This window comes from Sceloporus undulatus, chromosome 2, assembly GCF_019175285.1.
Source record: "Sceloporus undulatus isolate JIND9_A2432 ecotype Alabama chromosome 2, SceUnd_v1.1, whole genome shotgun sequence".
In the NCBI taxonomy this organism is placed as follows: Eukaryota; Metazoa; Chordata; class Lepidosauria; order Squamata; family Phrynosomatidae; genus Sceloporus; species Sceloporus undulatus.
In genome coordinates, this window is record NC_056523.1 from 13,669,881 (window position 1) to 13,686,510 (window position 16,630).

The following is a 16,630-nucleotide window of genomic DNA, read 5'->3' on the forward strand; positions in this document are numbered from 1 at the left end:
TTTCGTAACCCGAAACACTTTTTCCGTTAGCACTGGAAAGCCTATAGCTGCACTTTGCAGCATTTGAATTTCGCGCCGAAATGATTTCGTAACCCGAAAAATATTTCGTAACCCGAAACAGTTTCTGCCAATCCAACTTTTTCGTATCCCGGAAATTTCGTAACCCGATCATTTCGTATCCCGAGGCACCACTGTAGAGGAAAAGACCTCTCTGAAATCCTGACAAGAAGCTGCTGTTCAGAAAAGTCAGTGCTCTGGTATGGAAGATGGGCACATAATCTGACCTAGTTAAAAAGTAGGGCCAACTCTGTGAATGGTCACTGATTGTCAGCCTCCAGCAATACAAGCTGCTCCCTCACCTGACTGGACACCAGCAATGTCCTCAGATCCCTGGTTGCATGACTCCCCTTCCTCCTCTTCCTTTACTACAGTGTCAGGAAATCCTGAAGGGAGGGAAAGAGGCAAAAGCAAGTGATCACAATGGCAGCAAGGTTTCATCTATTGCTGGAGCAATTAACCAAAGCATTCTTTAAATCAATTGTTACTGGATGTCCATGTTCTCATTCAGATTGTTCATGAGCAGAAGCTTCTCTGCTATGCACAGTTCTGACATTCAGACTGAGATGATTTTAAAAACCAGGGCGTAAACAGAAAGTTGCAAATACATTTACACACACTGGCCAGAATCCTGTTGGTGTCTTACATATGCATAAATTCTCCTACCAAACTGGGTAGGCATTTTTGTCTGTTGTGGCATTTAACCACTGGTGGCGCAGTGGTTAAATGCCTGTACTGCAGCCATTCACTCAAAACCACAAGGTTGCGAGTTCAAGACCAGCAAAAGGGCCCAAGCTCGACTCAGGCTTGCATCCTTCTGAGGTCGCTAAAATGAGTACCCAGACTGTTGGGGGGCAAATTAGCTTACTTGCTAATTAGCTTACTTGCTGTTCACCGCTATGATCTTTGGAATAGCAGTATATAAATAAAACAAATTATTATTATTATTAGTTGTATTCAATTCAAAGTTGTGGAAACAGAATTAATAATGCAGGGCATCATCCATGAATGGCATTTCACAGAGATGTACACTGCACATGGTTGTGCATTAATGATGTGCATTGTACACTGCGGCACATTGATGTCCCCTGTGCATCAGGTGGTGTGAAGCTGCAATTCATTAACAATGTAGTGATGTGTAACTATGAATTATGCTCTTCTATATAGGATGTGGCTGTTGCTGTGTGCCTTAAGCTGTTTCCAATTTATGACAAACCTTTCAAGGGGGTTTCTTGGCAAGATTTGTTCAGAGGGGTTTGCTTCTGACTGCCTCTGAGGATGAGTGTGTGACTTGGGCGTGTGACTCAGGCTGAGAATGTGTCAGCCCCCAGTGAGTTTCCAGGAGTGAGCAGGGATTTGAACCCAGGTCTCCCGGAATCCTAGTCCCAAATTACTACACCATGCTTGCTCAGTGTATGATCTTGGCCATTATATCCTAGCATTAGTTAATGTAGCTTCCAATATGAATATGAATTAAATTGCATGTGTCAATTTGCTTCTGTCGGATTACCAAGAGCTAGGATCAGGTGTTCATTTGGACACAGAGCTGTCACTTTAAAAACCACTGCAATTAATCATGGAATATTTTAAGTGATTGGCAGAAAAGATGTTTCCAATTTAAAAGTGGCCCTGAATCTGCTTTTTTAAAAGTGTTGATTTATTTTTAATGCAGTTGCTTCTAAAAATACCATCATTGAAGGGATTCCCTCCCAGAGAGAAGTACAGCTGGGGGAGATAATATCATCTGCAAACACATGTCCACAATCAGGACAGACAAAAAGGGGGGGATTACATTTTCTTCTTCTTCTGAGTGATCATATTTTCCTTATACAGAAGTGATGCAAATGCAATCAACTAAAATGTATTTAACCAAGTGATGGACTCTGGGAGCAAAGACAATATTCCTGACACCAGCTTTTTTCAGTGTGATGCCACTGATCATTCTGAATGCTGGTGGTAGGATTTGTAGTCCAACACCAGTTTAGAGAAGGCTTCTTTTTTCCTCCCTTTAAGTAAAAGTATATGCAACTGAAGTAATCGCAAACTATACCTGCTGGTTCCCTGCTTGCTGCAGAAAGAAAGCACATTCAGTTAAACGATATTTCCTCATATTCCCCAGCAAATGCTTATAGATTACAGAGTTCAACTTTTTGCATTTTTAGCCAAATAGAGGTCCCAGGGAGTCCAAGTGAGGCTGATTCCACACTTACGTGTGTTGCATGAGCCAGCTACAAATCTGCCTAATAATAACATCATCTTTAGTCCACATTTTTGCCTGCTGGTCTGGAAGAATAGCATAGGGGAATTTGACAGTTTCATCTTATACAGTACGATCCCCATATCTGCAGGTGATTTGTTCCCTGGCTTACTGTGGTAATGCCAAAGCACATATAATAGCAAACAAATGCCTTCTGGCAGATGTTGACAACAGAGTCATGCTGGAGGAACTAGAGATTCCTAGATAGAACACCTCTCTAGGCATTTCTAGGTCCTCCAGGACAACTTTATGCCCAACTTCCACCAGAAGCATTCCATAAAATCACACTGGAGGATGTAGAAAATGCCTAGAGAGGACTTATTTTTTTTATACTTAAGTGCCAAGTATTGGTTCTGCAGATACAAGAGTTGTACTGTAGTGCCAAAATCCACTAATTCTTACTCCATACATCACCTACATCTGACCCTCCAAAGGTGTAGGGTGGGGATTTCACCATCTTTTTCCCTTCCCTGGGTCATTATACATTCAGGAGTGGCCTGTCATCCTGACAGGCATGGGCCTAGGTCTGGTGAGCCAAAAATGTGTTAAAACTGCCTTCCACACCATGTAGGGGATGCTTGGGGGCAAACAAAAATGGATGGGTTTTTTTTTTTCAAAGGAAATTTTTTGTAGGCCTCATAAACAGATCATGGAGCCAGTGAAACCCACTTTCCCCATCCCAGATCTAACAAAAGGCTCGTAGTAGTCCAAATACTACACCTGAGTCGGTCCCTGGGATGGTCTCAGATTTCTGTTCATGCAAGCCACAAGGTTTCTCTTCTTCATCGTCCTCTTCCTTTAACTTGACAGTAATATCTGGAAACCCTGAACATGAAAATGGGAATAAGAAAAATTGATCTAAAAGAGATTCCTGTAGCCTAGGAAAGTGGAGGAACTCATTTTATAAGAAATCTTTACAACAGTAGGACAGGGAAAATGTGGCCCCCACAGATATTGCAAGATGAGTAGCTGGAGAACTATTGCCTTCACAACAGATATTCTGCTTTGAGGGAAAATGTCTAGATACTGTTCGCGAAATTATTAGGAGATGGAAATTTTGGGGACAAAAAAAAATATGCTTTTCGTTTATTGTATGCATTCAACTTGTTTCTGACGTATGGCAACTTTATCTCGGTCTTCTTGGCAAAATTTGTTCAGAGGGGTTTTTGCTAGTGCCCCCCTTTGATGGCAACCAAAAAAACAACAACTTGATGATGACTAACAACAACAATTTATTTATTTATTTCCAAGATATCCAACATTTCCTACAGTGGGGTTCAAGGTGGCTTACAATGGATTAAAAAATACAAGGTTAAAACATTGAATACAAAACAACAACAAACGATGGTTTAATTAGAATGAAGATGCATTCATACACACTACCACAACAATCCCATAAAACACTATTTATGAATATTATACACTGAAAGACCTTTGGTAACAGGTTTTACTAATTGTTGTTTGTTACTGTTGTGTGCCTTCAAGTCATTTCCAACTTACAGCAATCGTAAGGCAAACCTATCTCAGGGTGTTCTTGGCAAGATTTGTTCAGAGGGCAAGAGAACGTGACTTGTGCAAGATCACCCAGTGAGTTTCCCATGGCTGAGCAGAGATTCGAAACCTGATCTCTGGAGTCTGGAGATCAATGCTCAAAACTCAGCACCATGCTGGCTCTCTGTTAGTAGCCTATATACGTTACCTGAACTGGTCCCTGGGGAGGTGTGACATTCTTCTTCATGCAGGCTGCATGGTTTTTCTTTTTGTTCCAGCTTGACTGCCATGTCAAGAAAATCTGATCAGGAAAATGGAATAACAGAGCTCAGAAGGACATACATTTGAAAGACCATGTCTTCCCATATAATCCTGGCTGAGTTGTAGGATGCACTTCTCTCTATCTCACTGCATTTATATCGTATTGCTCTATTTAAATTTTAAGGTTTGTATTTTAACACATATTTTAATTCATAACTGTTTTAACTCCAAAACTGTTTCATTGTTTTTAAAATTGCGTATTTATACATTTTAATGTTGTACTGTTTTTAAATTGTATTGTTTTAAATTTGTTGTACCACCTTGAGTCCCTATATTGGGAGAAAGGTGGGATATAAGAAAATAAATAAATAATACATAGGTATGGACAAGGCCTGTGGCTGCTCCCACACTTTGGAACTCTTTCCCTAGGGAAGCCAGGATGGCTCCTTCTCTGCTGTCTTTATGGCAGCTGGTTAAGGCCTATCATTTCCAGCAAGCCTTTGAGAATTGACATCCTTTTTTAATCTTCCTTTAAAACCCTGATTTTAAATGGTTTTAATTGTTGCTTAAAACTATTTTCATCTCAGCTTTGGATATTTTTACCATATGTGTTTTCACTGTAATTTTCAATCTTTGTGAACCCTATAAATAAATGTATGAATGGACAAAGATTAACTTCCTAGGCCACGGGAAAAGATCCATGGATTTAGTAATGAATCTCCAGACCACATGGGGGGAAACATATAGTCCTCTAGGTACTGCTGGAGTGCAACTCACATCATCCATTGCCAATGGCTGGCGTTGATGGGACTTGCAACCCAAAAATGTCTGGGAGAGGGCAAACACTCTTCACTCTGCTCTGCAGTTTAGTGCCTTAGTATGTAATTCCTACAGTGTGGGATTTTGTTCTCTTACCTGCGTTGTGCTGTGCAGCAACTTCCATTGTCTCCCAAAATACACCAACCTGGAGATCAAGGGTCTTGCTCAAGCCTGGAGGGAGAAGAAAAAAAGCAGGAAAAAAATCTTGCATGAAAATTAAAAAAAAAGGGGGAAGGGCAGAGGAAGAAGTAATAACGTTTAGATGGATTTTGGATTTGAAGGCTGGAGCTGTGTTCCAATCAAACTGAAACAAACAATACAGACGCTCTCTAATAAGACAGAGACAGCCTGCATGCTCACTGATACTCAGTGCCCAAGATCCTACATCAGTCCAGGGCTCCGCATGGGCATTTTCCATATCCTCCTACCACCCAGAAGATCCAGGAAGGGTCTCGGTTATTGTTGCTTACCAATGGAGAGGGGATTCAAACCATGGTGAAGCAGCTGGTCTCAGCTCAGAAATTATGGTACGCTCAAATTGAATGCACCCACATTTTCTTTTTCCTGGGAGTTCAGAGTGGCTGGGGCTTTATGATCTGAATTCCCTGCCGCCGTTGCCACCAATAAGCAACAGTAGTAGGTACTCCTGCAGGGATTTCCACTTCTCTCCCACCTCTTGGTGTTGGGTTTCCATGGCTGAGCTGGGATTCGAACCCTGGTCTCCAGTCATTGCCCAACGCTCAAACCACTACACCATGCTGGCTTACATCACTGCGCTACACCATATGTAAAGATCTCTATCCTCTATCCTACCACGGGGACCACCAAATGGTACAATTCCTATTCCCACGTTTGTGTGTGTGTGCCTGTATACATACATGCACACATACATACTTACACACATCAAGTGTGGGGATTTCCCCTTATATACATCAATTATGGGTTTTTCCACTCTGGCAATCACACTAGTGCCACCAACCGTGAGGCTTTCTCTCAAATCGAAGAGCAATTTTCCTCTTCTATAGTTAGAACGACAATGAAATGCACACAGGGTGAATAAGAAAATATGACATTGTGAGTAAGAAATGGGGAAATCCTCAGAATCCCATAAACTCTCACAACAGAGACAGAAAAGGTAAGGACTTTCAGGTGGTGGATTATAATTCCCATCATCCCTGATTTAGCTATCCTGGGCTACGGCTGATGGGAGTTGGAGTCTAACAACTCCTGGAGAAGAACAGATGTGAAAAGATGTTTTCCATCCCTGTCAGAAGCTTGATCAGGCGAATCAGACACACACACATACACACACAATTTCTCTCACATGTTACAATTAAAAATGCTACAGTTTGCTTCCCTTCTCCTCATCCAAAATTAATGTCTTCAGAGCAGCAGAAATTGAGAGAAATGCAATGCAAGAGACAGAAAAGTCAAATCCTTTGCTTTCTCAGCCAAGTTCCAATTTCTAGTTGGAGATCCATACCCAAACTCTGTTTATGGAAATTTTCCAAAAGAGGAATCTGATGGTGTTTACATCTCTCTACAACCTTTTCACCACTGCCAAGTATAGGGCTGCACCTACACTACAGAACTGATGCAGTTTGACACCGCTTTAACTGCCCTGGCTCAATGTTATGGAATTCCGAGATCTCTAGTTTGTGAGATATTTAGCTTTCCCCCTCAGAGCGTTCTGAGACAAACTACAACCCCAGGATTTCACAGGATGAGGCCATGACAGTTAAATCAGTGTAGTGATTCAGGTGTTGGACTAGGACTCTGGGGACCAAGGTTCTGATCCCCGCTCAGCCACAGAAACCCACTGGGTGACTTTGGGCGAGTAACAAATCACACTCTCTCAGCCTCAGAGGAAGGCAATGACAAACCCTTCTGCCCTAGTGGTATCACGATTAGACTACTGTAACCCCTTCCTGGCAGGGCTTCCTCTCTCTCACCTCCACCCATTAATTTCTGTTCAGCATTATTTCACTCGCTCGCTGTTATGATCATGTCTCCCCTCTGTTGTCTTCCCTTCACTGGCTCCCTCTTCCTTTCCGCATCAGGTACAAACTTTTGCTACTGACCTTCAAAGCTCTGCATGGGCTGGCCCCTCTTTATTTAACTGATCTTCTCTCTCCCTACATCCCTACTCGCACTCTCTGCTCTGGTAGCCAAAGTCTCCTCTCTCAGCCCAGGATCTTCTCTGCCCCATCCCAGATCCGTCCCTTCTCTCTTGCTGCCCCTCATTCCTGGAACCTTCTTCCTCTGCATGCACAGCTCATCACTTCCCTAACCAGCTTTAAGACAGAGCTGAAAACCATATTGTTTAGGGAAGCGTTCTCAGGGAATTTGTGATTGTCATCTGGTTGTCTGATAATGTTTGATGTGATGTGATCTGCTTTTATACTTGATGTTTTTAATTTGTCTTTTCTTTTCTACATGGTAATTTTATCTATTTCTCTATTTAATTGTTATTATCTTAGAGTGTACGCCTTGGGCAGGCTTTTATATACTCCTTAATTTTACTGACTTTGTACAGCGCTGTGTATAATTACAGCGCTTTAGAAATAAAGTTTAATAATAATAATAATAATAATAATGGACAAATCTTGCCGAGAAAACCCCATGATAGGGTCACCATAAATTGGAAACAACTTGAAGGCACACAATAACAAACAACCTGGTTTAATTCTGCAGTTTGGTAGCAGGCTTTAAATCTTGCAGGCTTTTCTTGAAGAACATGCTGCTGCACCAGAAAAGAAAAGGAAGGGGAAATGGCAGCAATTATATTATGTACAATGATGGGAAGTAGAGTCTTTCTCAGGCTGCATCCACACTTCAGCAATAATCCATGGGTCAGTGCTATGGAATCCTAGGCTTTGTAGTTTTGTGAAACATTTACCCCTCTCTGTCAGGGGGCTCTGGTGCCGCAACAAGCTACAAATCCTAATATTTATTGAGCCCTGGCATGTAAAACTCCCTGGCGAGCTCCGCTCGGCCACCTCTCTGGACCAATTTAAAAAGGGGCTTAAAACACATCTGTTCCAGCAGACTTACCCCTAATACCCCGAAGTACTCCCATCCTCCCCTCTCTGTTGCACTGTTGTGCTAGCTGGAGATGTTAGTGTATTGTAGTAGTTGCTGATTGACTAATGTTCTATTGTATGTTTTATGGACTGTATATTGTCTAACTTTTATATGCTGTTACCCGCCTTGATCACTGGAAAGGCGGGCTACAAATAAAATTTTATTTATTATTATTATTATAAAGCAGTGTCAAACTGGATTATTTCTGCAGTGTGGATGCAGGCTCATCAGTCCTCTAAAGAGAGTCCCATTTTCTCCAATCACCTCCTAAATACTCTAAATAATAATAAAGCTTTTTATTTGCTTCCTTTTGGAAACTCTTCTGCAGAATTGGTCTCCATCTCCTCCTCCTCCTCCCTCTCTTCCCATGGCCCTCCATTCCTCCCTTTGCCCAGAAAGAGCATCACTGTGCATCTTCTTCTGCATCCTCCCTTTCTGCTTTTCCAGCCAAGCATCAGTCCTGCCAACCCATCATCATTATCACCATCATCATCCTTCTCTACCTCCTTCTCCGTTTCCAGGATCTGGATGTCTCTGATATCCGTTCCGAAGGCATCGAGCCTGTTTGGGGTGCCTCGTTCGTCTGACCCGCCCGAGGGTGGGAGCTGGATGTTGAACCCCCCCCCCCCCCCATGGCTGTGGTGGGCGCTGATTGCGTGGCTTGGGAGCCAGGTCTGCCCAAGATCTTGGTGGCCGCCCACTTTGGCCCCTGGTTGCTGGACGAGATGGGACTGAATTGGCGGCATGCTTGGAAGAGGGCATTATAAGCCTGGCTGCAGCCCCAGTGCCCCGCTGAACCAGAGGAAGTTACGGTACCTGGTCAAAGTTGAGGTCAGCTGGAAATGGGGAGGCAAGCCCAAGTGGTTTTATTTCTGCTGACCCTAAAAATAGGAGTGATGGGGGGTGGGGGGGGTAGCAAGCGGCTCTGAGGAGTCTGTTCGCTGCTCCCGCCGCCGCCCCTTTATAACGTGGAGCAGGCGGCTCCCAAGTCCTGGCTGCAGCTGCTCAAGGCCCGGTTCCACGAGGGTGGAGGGCGAAGCAGCGCCGGAGAGTTGCAGCCCCACGCTGCCTCTTCGAGCCAGGAATTGAAAATGGCGCCGGTCACCGGCGCTCTTGGGCCTAAAGAGGCCCTCTAGCCAATCAGCGGCGGGGAGCCCCTGGAAGGACCGCCTCCTCGGGCTCCCTGCCAATGGGAGAGGTCGCCACCCCTCCCGCGCCAGCCAATAGGGGCCGCTTCCGCTCCCGAGAGATGCTGGGAGCTGTAGTCCAGGAGCGGCGGCCCCCGACGCTTCCGCTCCCAAGGCTCCTGGGAGTTGGAGTCCGCCGCCGCGGGGGCGTCCAGCGCCATGCCGACCAGGCAGGCCACCCGGCGCGCGGGCCTGACCGCGGCCGCCCCCGCATGCGCCCACACCGGGTGACCGCCCTGAACGGCCCCAGCAACTCGGCCTGCCCGGTAAGTCGGGAGGCCCCATTTATCATCATCATCATCCTTCTCTACCTCCTTCTCCGTTTCCAGGATCTGGATGGCTCATTTGCAAGAGCCCTTCCACACTGCTCAAACTCCAGCTCCTTTCTTCTCCTTCTTTTCCTTCTGCTGCACTCTCTTTTGTTTTTGCGATTGGGGAGGTCCAGCTCAGGTTGCACTTCCTGTCATGTGGCCACTGAAGCCATGATGATGCCAGGGTCCTCCTGGCAATAACCAAAACAGTCACCAGCCTCATTCAATCTATTGCCTGAGCGCATGGATGAGAAGCAGTGTCACACTCACAGCAGCCTGAAACAAATGGCTGCAGCTGCACTGCAGAAATAATAATCCAGGTTGACAGCACTTTAACTGCCCTGGCTCAATGCTGTGGAATTCTGGCTATTCTAGTTTGGTGAGACATTTAGCCTTATGGCTCTGGTGCCACAACCAACTATAATTTCCAGGATTCCATCGCAATTAGACCCACGGCTGTTAAAAGTGGATTATTTCTGCAGTGCAGATGCAGCCTGAGACTTAATATAGGTCCAAAACACACTGCAGAAATAATCCAGTTGGAGACTGCTTTAATTGCCCTGGCTCAGTGATAGGGAATCCTGGGAATTATGGTTTATTGTGGGACCAGTACTCTCTGACAGAGAAGGCTCAATGTCCACAAAACTATGGTTCCCAGGATTCCCTAGTGCTGAACTAGGGCAGTTAAAGTGGTCCCAAATTGATGATTTCTGCAGTGGGTTTTGGACCCAATTCTTTGTTTTCATCTTCTGCTATATAATTTGTATTATGTTTGCTCTGATGAAGAAGCCAGTGGAAGCTTTGAAAGCTTGCATGATGCCCAAAGGATTTGAGACACACTGGATCTCAAAGGCAGTAGCCTTTTGTCTTGCAAATGGAATTTAAAGTTTATTTCCTGGATTGCATGTCCCAACATCCACATAACCAGAAGGAGGAGGGCCCCTAACATACCATCTGAACTGAAAACTACAAATGCAACATCTTGACCAAATGCAGTGCTAAAAAGGCTAACTATGGTCCAAAACACATTGCAGAAATAATTCAAGACCGTTTTAACTACCCTGGCTCAGTGCTAGGAGACATGGGAATTGTAGTTTGTTGTGGCAACAAAGCTCTCTGACAGAGAAGGCTAAATATCTCACAAAACTAGAGTTCCCAGGATTCCTTAGCATCCTTAGCAGTTAAAGTGGTCTCAAACTGGATTATTTGTTCAGTGGGTTTTGGAGCATGGTCAAATGTTTTCTTTCTCCTGTAAAATTTTAAATACTTTTTGCCTGATGAAGAAGCTAGTAGAGTTTCAAAAGTTTGCAACATGTATAATGGTTCACGCTTTTGCACGGAATCAATTTATCAAAAAAGACACAGTAAAAATCAGCATCAAAAAGACACAGGCTAAATAAGTCTAGAGCATGACCCCCCTCTCTGAATCACTTCGGCGATTCGGTTCAAGTGCAAACCAGGGTCATTTGAGCTGCTTCATACTTATTTGCAAATTGGTTTAAAATGTAGTGGGAATGAGGCCTTACTAACATATCCTATTTTTCTCTGATGAAGAAGCCAGTGGAGCTTCGAAAGTCTGCTAAATGGCTCACACAGCTACCCCTGCATATTTTCAAGGGTCTATTCCTGAATGTATTTCCTTGCCAAATATTAAGGAGCCTTTCCAGTTTTTATCTATGCACTCAGGGTGTATAGACTCTGGATGAACCTGTTCTACTTTGCCAGGAGTTTGGCTTGGCTTCAGTCACGTGAAGGGAAAGAAGTGGTGTTGCCAGGAAAGGCTTCCAAAGCAGCAGCAGATAAAACAGGAGGGTGGCTGGGAACGAGTGATGACTGCTGCAAGATCAGACCTTGGCCAATGGTCAACAGGAGGCAAAATCCAACACCTGGAAAGCCAGAGTTTGGGAATCACTGCTCTAGATAGTCCAGATATGATAGAATCCATGTAGAAATACAGTTTTGTAACTTTGATTTTGGTGGATTTGATTATTTGCAATTTTGATTAATATGTTCTCTCTAGGAATTTCTAGGTCCTCCAGCGCAGCTCTGCCAGAGGCTGGCCATAGAGTTGGGCCAGATAACCCAGAAATCCCGCCTAGAGAAAATACAGAGGGATGCCTGGGATCCTTGTCACACAATGGTTCTAGACCATCATAGCAATGGGTTGATCCCACTTTTGTCTCAACCTTATTGCATGATGTCGTGGTTCTCTTGGTGCTGTTGTGCTTTACAGTCATTGGGACCATGTTTTTCATGCTAAAATAATCTGCTAATGATCCCCTTTCCTGCTTTGAGTTGGCAGCTAGTTTGAGTGCAGGTGTCCCCTTCCACTTTATGACAAGGTGTGATGTGCATGTGGTCTGGCTGTCCATCCCTTGGAAATTCCCAAGGAAATATTCAGCAGGGAAACTACTTCCTGTGCTTGGGCAGGAAGGACAAAGCTTCTGAAGAAAATAGCAATGATTTCTGTGGTCTATGCTCTCATCAGATTTTTCCCCTACTTTTTTTAATGGCATGCTGTTATGATGCAGTAACACAATCCTTACCTGTTAACCATTGAACATCTTTATTCAAATGCATTTAAAACATGCCCCTCCCCCAAAATGTATTCACTACTTTCATGTGATATCTCAAACCACAGTGTTGTCACCACAACATTACTTTAAAAAAAATGTATTTATTTTTGAGGTAATGCTGAAATAACATTATAATATCATGCCATAGTAGCATTAATGGCTGAATGAGTACAAATTAATTGTTTTAAAGGACTACCATGACATACTTTTGCTATTGTTTTTTTACAGGAAAAAGATATCAAAAGTGGTAGCGGTGGGGGTCCATTTCTCTTTCTGTGTCACCTCTGTAATAGGTGTACAGTAATGAACTTGTGCTGTAATAGTGTTATTCTAGCTTAATGAGTACGACTGAGGCAGTTTTGAACAGGATTATTATTATTATTATTATTATTATTATTATTTATATCTGTAGTGCTGTAAATGTACAACTGACTAGCATAATAAGCACTTCTGTTTTCACAGGAAAAAGACATAAAAAATGGCAGGGGATGGTGTGATTTGTTTCTCTTCCTGTGCCACCTCTCACAAGAAGAGATTTGGGCAATTATGGGTCTGCTATAAGCAGATATGCAAATCATAAAACACAAGGTAGGACAAATGGGGTGGTGATACAAGCATTAGTGCAGATTAAAAAAACTGTGCAAATCACACTATTACAATGCAAATGTTGCTATCATTGCAAATTATCTCTGAAGAGGTTTTCAAATGTTATAAGGCAGCATAACACCGTAGTGCGATAAGGACCCAGGTAAGGGAGTCTTAAATACAGGATCTTGACTTCTTTGAATTTTTAGGGACTGTGTACCGAAGCTTCTCTGAGGACTCTTACAGAAAGGGAAAGCAGGATCTAGACCAATAAAACAGCTGATCTCTAAATTAATCATCCTGGTGAGGAAAATAGGGTTTACTGAGGTCACGTTGCTTGGGAGTCTTAAGAAGAAATTCTGAGGCAGCCTGTCCCATTCACATAAAAGAAGGGGAGCAGAGGTTCTCCTGCAAATGAGGCTTCGGACACTGTGAAAAGAAGGGCTCTTGTATCCCCATCGTAAAAGGCCACCCGTCCCTCCTCGTAGTTCAGAGACACTCGGATCCTCTTGGGCTCCTTCTTCAGGGTCAGACGAGGGGAATGAGGGTGGTTGGTAGTCCAGTATCTTCCATCCCACTTCCCCACAGCCCAGATTCCTTCCTTGACACCAAAACCAACAGGGCCTTTTCTCCTCACTGACTTTTTGGCAATCCCCACGTTCCATGCTCCTTCATCCACCACACTGACTTCCCAGAAATGTCTGCCAGACGTAAATTCCTGACATCCCAGCAAAAAGGCACAGGTGTCAAATCGCTGTGGTCTGTCAGGCAGGTCTTGACACTTGTCACCCCAGGTCACACTTTTCCAGTCCTGAGACAGGATGAATCGGGAGTAAGCTGTATCTGGATCCAGAGTGACATTTGCTGTGGAATTGAAGGGAAAAGAAAGAGGAAAAGCAGCATCAACTGGAACACTGATGACTGTGTTAAATATAAAACACAGTGAAAGAATTACACAGTCTCTCAGATCAGGATGATTTTCAGCAGAGCAATTCAGAGTTGAAGTATCCCTCTATTTCCACACCTGATTTTCCCCAGCAATAAGAATCGTATCAGGTCAGATCCACAACTCAGTTCTGTTTCGGCTGTTGGCAGCCCTTGTGAGGCAAGGCATTTCCAACACCATAAAAGCCCCCTCTCAAGAAATCTCACAGGTAAAATCTCTGGCTAAATCACAAGCTAAATCCCCATCACTATGTATAGAGGTGAAAAGTGGACAGTGAAGAAAGCAAATAAAAAGAAAATCAATTCATCTGAATGTGGTGCTGAAGAAGATTGCTTAGGATATGGTGGAGAAGCAAAATGACAAACAAATGGGTTTTGGAACAGATCAAGTCTGAAATCTACCTGGAAGCCAAGATGATTAAACTGATGCTGTCTTATTTTGGCCACCATGAGAAGGCACAACTCATTAGAAAAGGCAATAATGCTAGGAAAGTTAGAGGGCAGTAGAAAGAGAGTAAGACCACATGCTAGATGGATGTACTCAATTGGGAATTTACTCAATTTACAGGACTGAAGCAGAGCAGTGGAGGATAGCTGGTCTCGGACATGTCTTATACAGGGTCATCATGTGTCGGGGTTGACATGAGGGCAATCAACAACAACAACAAAATCTCTGCTCTTGCTTTGAGTTTTACCTTTTTGCAGAGGACATCTGGGTAAGAACGCATCTAGAAAGCAAAGAGACACCAAATTCAAACATCACATTATCAGATCTATAATAAACCTTCTAAAAAGAAAAAAACCAGTTCCTAATCACACACCTATTTCCTCCTCATTCAAGAAAAAGATTTGCAGAATCTGAAAAAAACAACACTCAATAGTGTTGAGGAAGACCATATTACAAGTGGATAGATTTAATCAGGGAAGCCACAGCCCTATGTTTACAAGACCTGAACAGGGCAGTGGATGACTGGCAGGGCTCTTGAAGGTCTCTCATAGAGCTGCTATAAGTTGAAGTTGACCTGATGGCAAATAACAATAATAATTTTCCTCTACAGAAGGCTAAATATGCCCAGTTCTTTCCACTGTTCTTCATGTGATTTACCTCTCAAATCCCTCACCATTCTGATAATTTCCCTCTGGATATGTTCTCATTTTATTATTCAAATATAGAGCTGTGTTAATTTGTAGGATCAGTATGTAGAGAGATCTTGTAGAACCCTTGAGACATATTCTCACACACCAATGACATATACTGTATAGGGTTTTCCCTGGCTTGCACTCAACCAAATGCATCTGAGGAAGAAGACTCTAGTCTACGAAAGCTCATGCAGCCAACTTCTTTCTTTCAGTGAGTCTCAAAGGTGCTACAAGATTTCTCTACATACTCATTTTGTTATTTTTTTCTTAAAAAATATGATATTGGTCAAAATGATATTGGCTATCATTGTGATCACTCCTTATTGGTTATCTAATGTACCCGCTTCTTCCTATCTCGATTGTTTATAATTAATTGTTTTAACAAGTTTATATTTCATTATTGTTATATTAGAAATTATGTTATATATGTAAGGAGGGAGGGGAGGGGGGATTTATTTATATTGTGTGAATTTAAGCTCTCCTCCTAACTCTCCCTTAATCCTTGCCCTATGAACTAACCAGCATTTTGTATTTAATTTTTTTCATAATAGAGAAAAGAAATGCAGGGAGGAGGAATCAGACTGTTTGCGACTAGTGAGGGAAAGGGGGGGGACAAGGGGAGAAGAGGAGACACTGATACCATGTGAATATCAATATCACAACTGCCCTGACGGCAACATTTTACGCCCAAGGACTAGTGGGACTGCCGCATGATTGAGAGGCCACTGATGGGTTTCCCACATCCATGAAAAGGGATGCCCTAACCATGTTTGCGGGACATAGCAGCTATGGGTTGGACATAGCAGCATGTAATATGTATCACCATAGCCACCAGATCTAATCATGATCTAAAAGCCACACAATATTTGCAGTCTACCTTAGTTGATTTATTTTTCACCATTGGGTAGACAGATACTCTGAAAACTCTGACTTCAGACCACTCACCTCTCTTAGTGCTGAACTTGCTACAGAGTGGGAAAATATCTCAAAAAAAAGCAAATGGCTCAACTTCCTGATGACAAAAGGATAAAAAGGAGGAGTGAAGACAGTGAGTCCTCCAACCTCTTGCAGAGCTCTAAGACCCCACCAACAATGTAGGAATAACTGGTGTGATTTGGGGGCAATTTTCTGTGTTGGTGATTACCTATAAAGCCCTAAATGGCTTGGGCCCAGGATACCTAAAGGACCGCCTCTCCCCATACATTCCGCCTCGCACCCTCAGAACGTCTGGGCAGCAATTACTGAAGGTGCCTGGGGCTAGGTTATCCTCCACCACACGGAGGACATTCTCCACGGCTGCCCCAGCCCTTTGGAATACGCTGCCCACCGAGCTCCGCTCGACTACCACCCTGGCCCAATTCAGGAAGGACTTAAAAACCTTCCTGTTCCAACAGGCATTCCCCGACTAAAAATCCTGTGGGCCTTCCCTCCTCTTCCGTGGCCAAGAGGTTGGGCTAAGGGGTTTTTAATTCTGTTGCTTTTGTTGATAGTTTTTATTGTTTGTATGGTCAGCCTGTAGTTGTATTTTTATATTGTTATGGCACCATTGTTTTTAACCTTTGTTGTAAGCCGCCCTGATCTTGGGAAGGGCGGGATATAAATAAAAATTTTATTTTATTATTATTATTATCTAGCTGCTCAGAAACAAACCTAAACATGACAATTTGCCTTCCTTCCAAACCCTCTAATATTTTTTTCCCAGTTAAAATTTGAATGAAAATGCAGTTGGGAGTGATATAATCTTACTTCCCTTGTGCTGCGGGGAAAACTGCCCATGCCTGACCTTAAGCATTCAGAACAATTTAGCTTAGGAAAAAAGGATTCTTAGGAAGCGATGTGAAACAAATAGGATACTGATGGGTGCCCCTCCCATGCTCCTTGAATTAATATAATACCTAGCCATAAAATCCTTGTGGC

At 43.2% G+C, this 16,630-nt stretch overlaps 2 protein-coding genes and 1 long non-coding RNA gene across 3 annotated transcripts in view; 1 reads left to right on the forward strand and 2 right to left on the reverse strand.

The window, feature by feature from the left end:
* Nucleotides 1–9,592, reverse strand: part of LOC121921904 (zinc finger protein 883-like) — a 64,345-nt gene extending 54,753 nt beyond the window's left edge. The window contains exons 1-4 of the mRNA XM_042450619.1: nucleotides 9,468–9,592; nucleotides 4,982–5,056; nucleotides 4,014–4,106; nucleotides 3,035–3,139 (exon numbers count right to left, since the gene is read on the reverse strand). Of these exons, the coding sequence (XP_042306553.1) occupies nucleotides 3,035–3,139; nucleotides 4,014–4,106; nucleotides 4,982–5,056; nucleotides 9,468–9,501 (307 nt within the window). The 5' untranslated portion in view covers nucleotides 9,502–9,592. The remainder of the gene's footprint in view (nucleotides 1–3,034; nucleotides 3,140–4,013; nucleotides 4,107–4,981; nucleotides 5,057–9,467) is intronic.
* LOC121922029 overlaps nucleotides 9,281–16,630 on the forward strand; it is a 15,980-nt gene continuing 8,630 nt past the window's right edge. Inside the window, exon 1 of the long non-coding RNA XR_006102077.1 lies at nucleotides 9,281–9,422. This is a non-coding gene — a long non-coding RNA (uncharacterized LOC121922029). The remainder of the gene's footprint in view (nucleotides 9,423–16,630) is intronic.
* LOC121921993 (zinc finger protein RFP-like) overlaps nucleotides 13,270–16,630 on the reverse strand; it is a 15,862-nt gene continuing 12,501 nt past the window's right edge. Inside the window, exons 5-6 of the mRNA XM_042450837.1 lie at nucleotides 14,269–14,301; nucleotides 13,270–13,492 (exon numbers count right to left, since the gene is read on the reverse strand). Coding sequence (XP_042306771.1) covers nucleotides 13,414–13,492; nucleotides 14,269–14,301 — 112 coding nt within the window. The 3' untranslated portion in view covers nucleotides 13,270–13,413. The remainder of the gene's footprint in view (nucleotides 13,493–14,268; nucleotides 14,302–16,630) is intronic.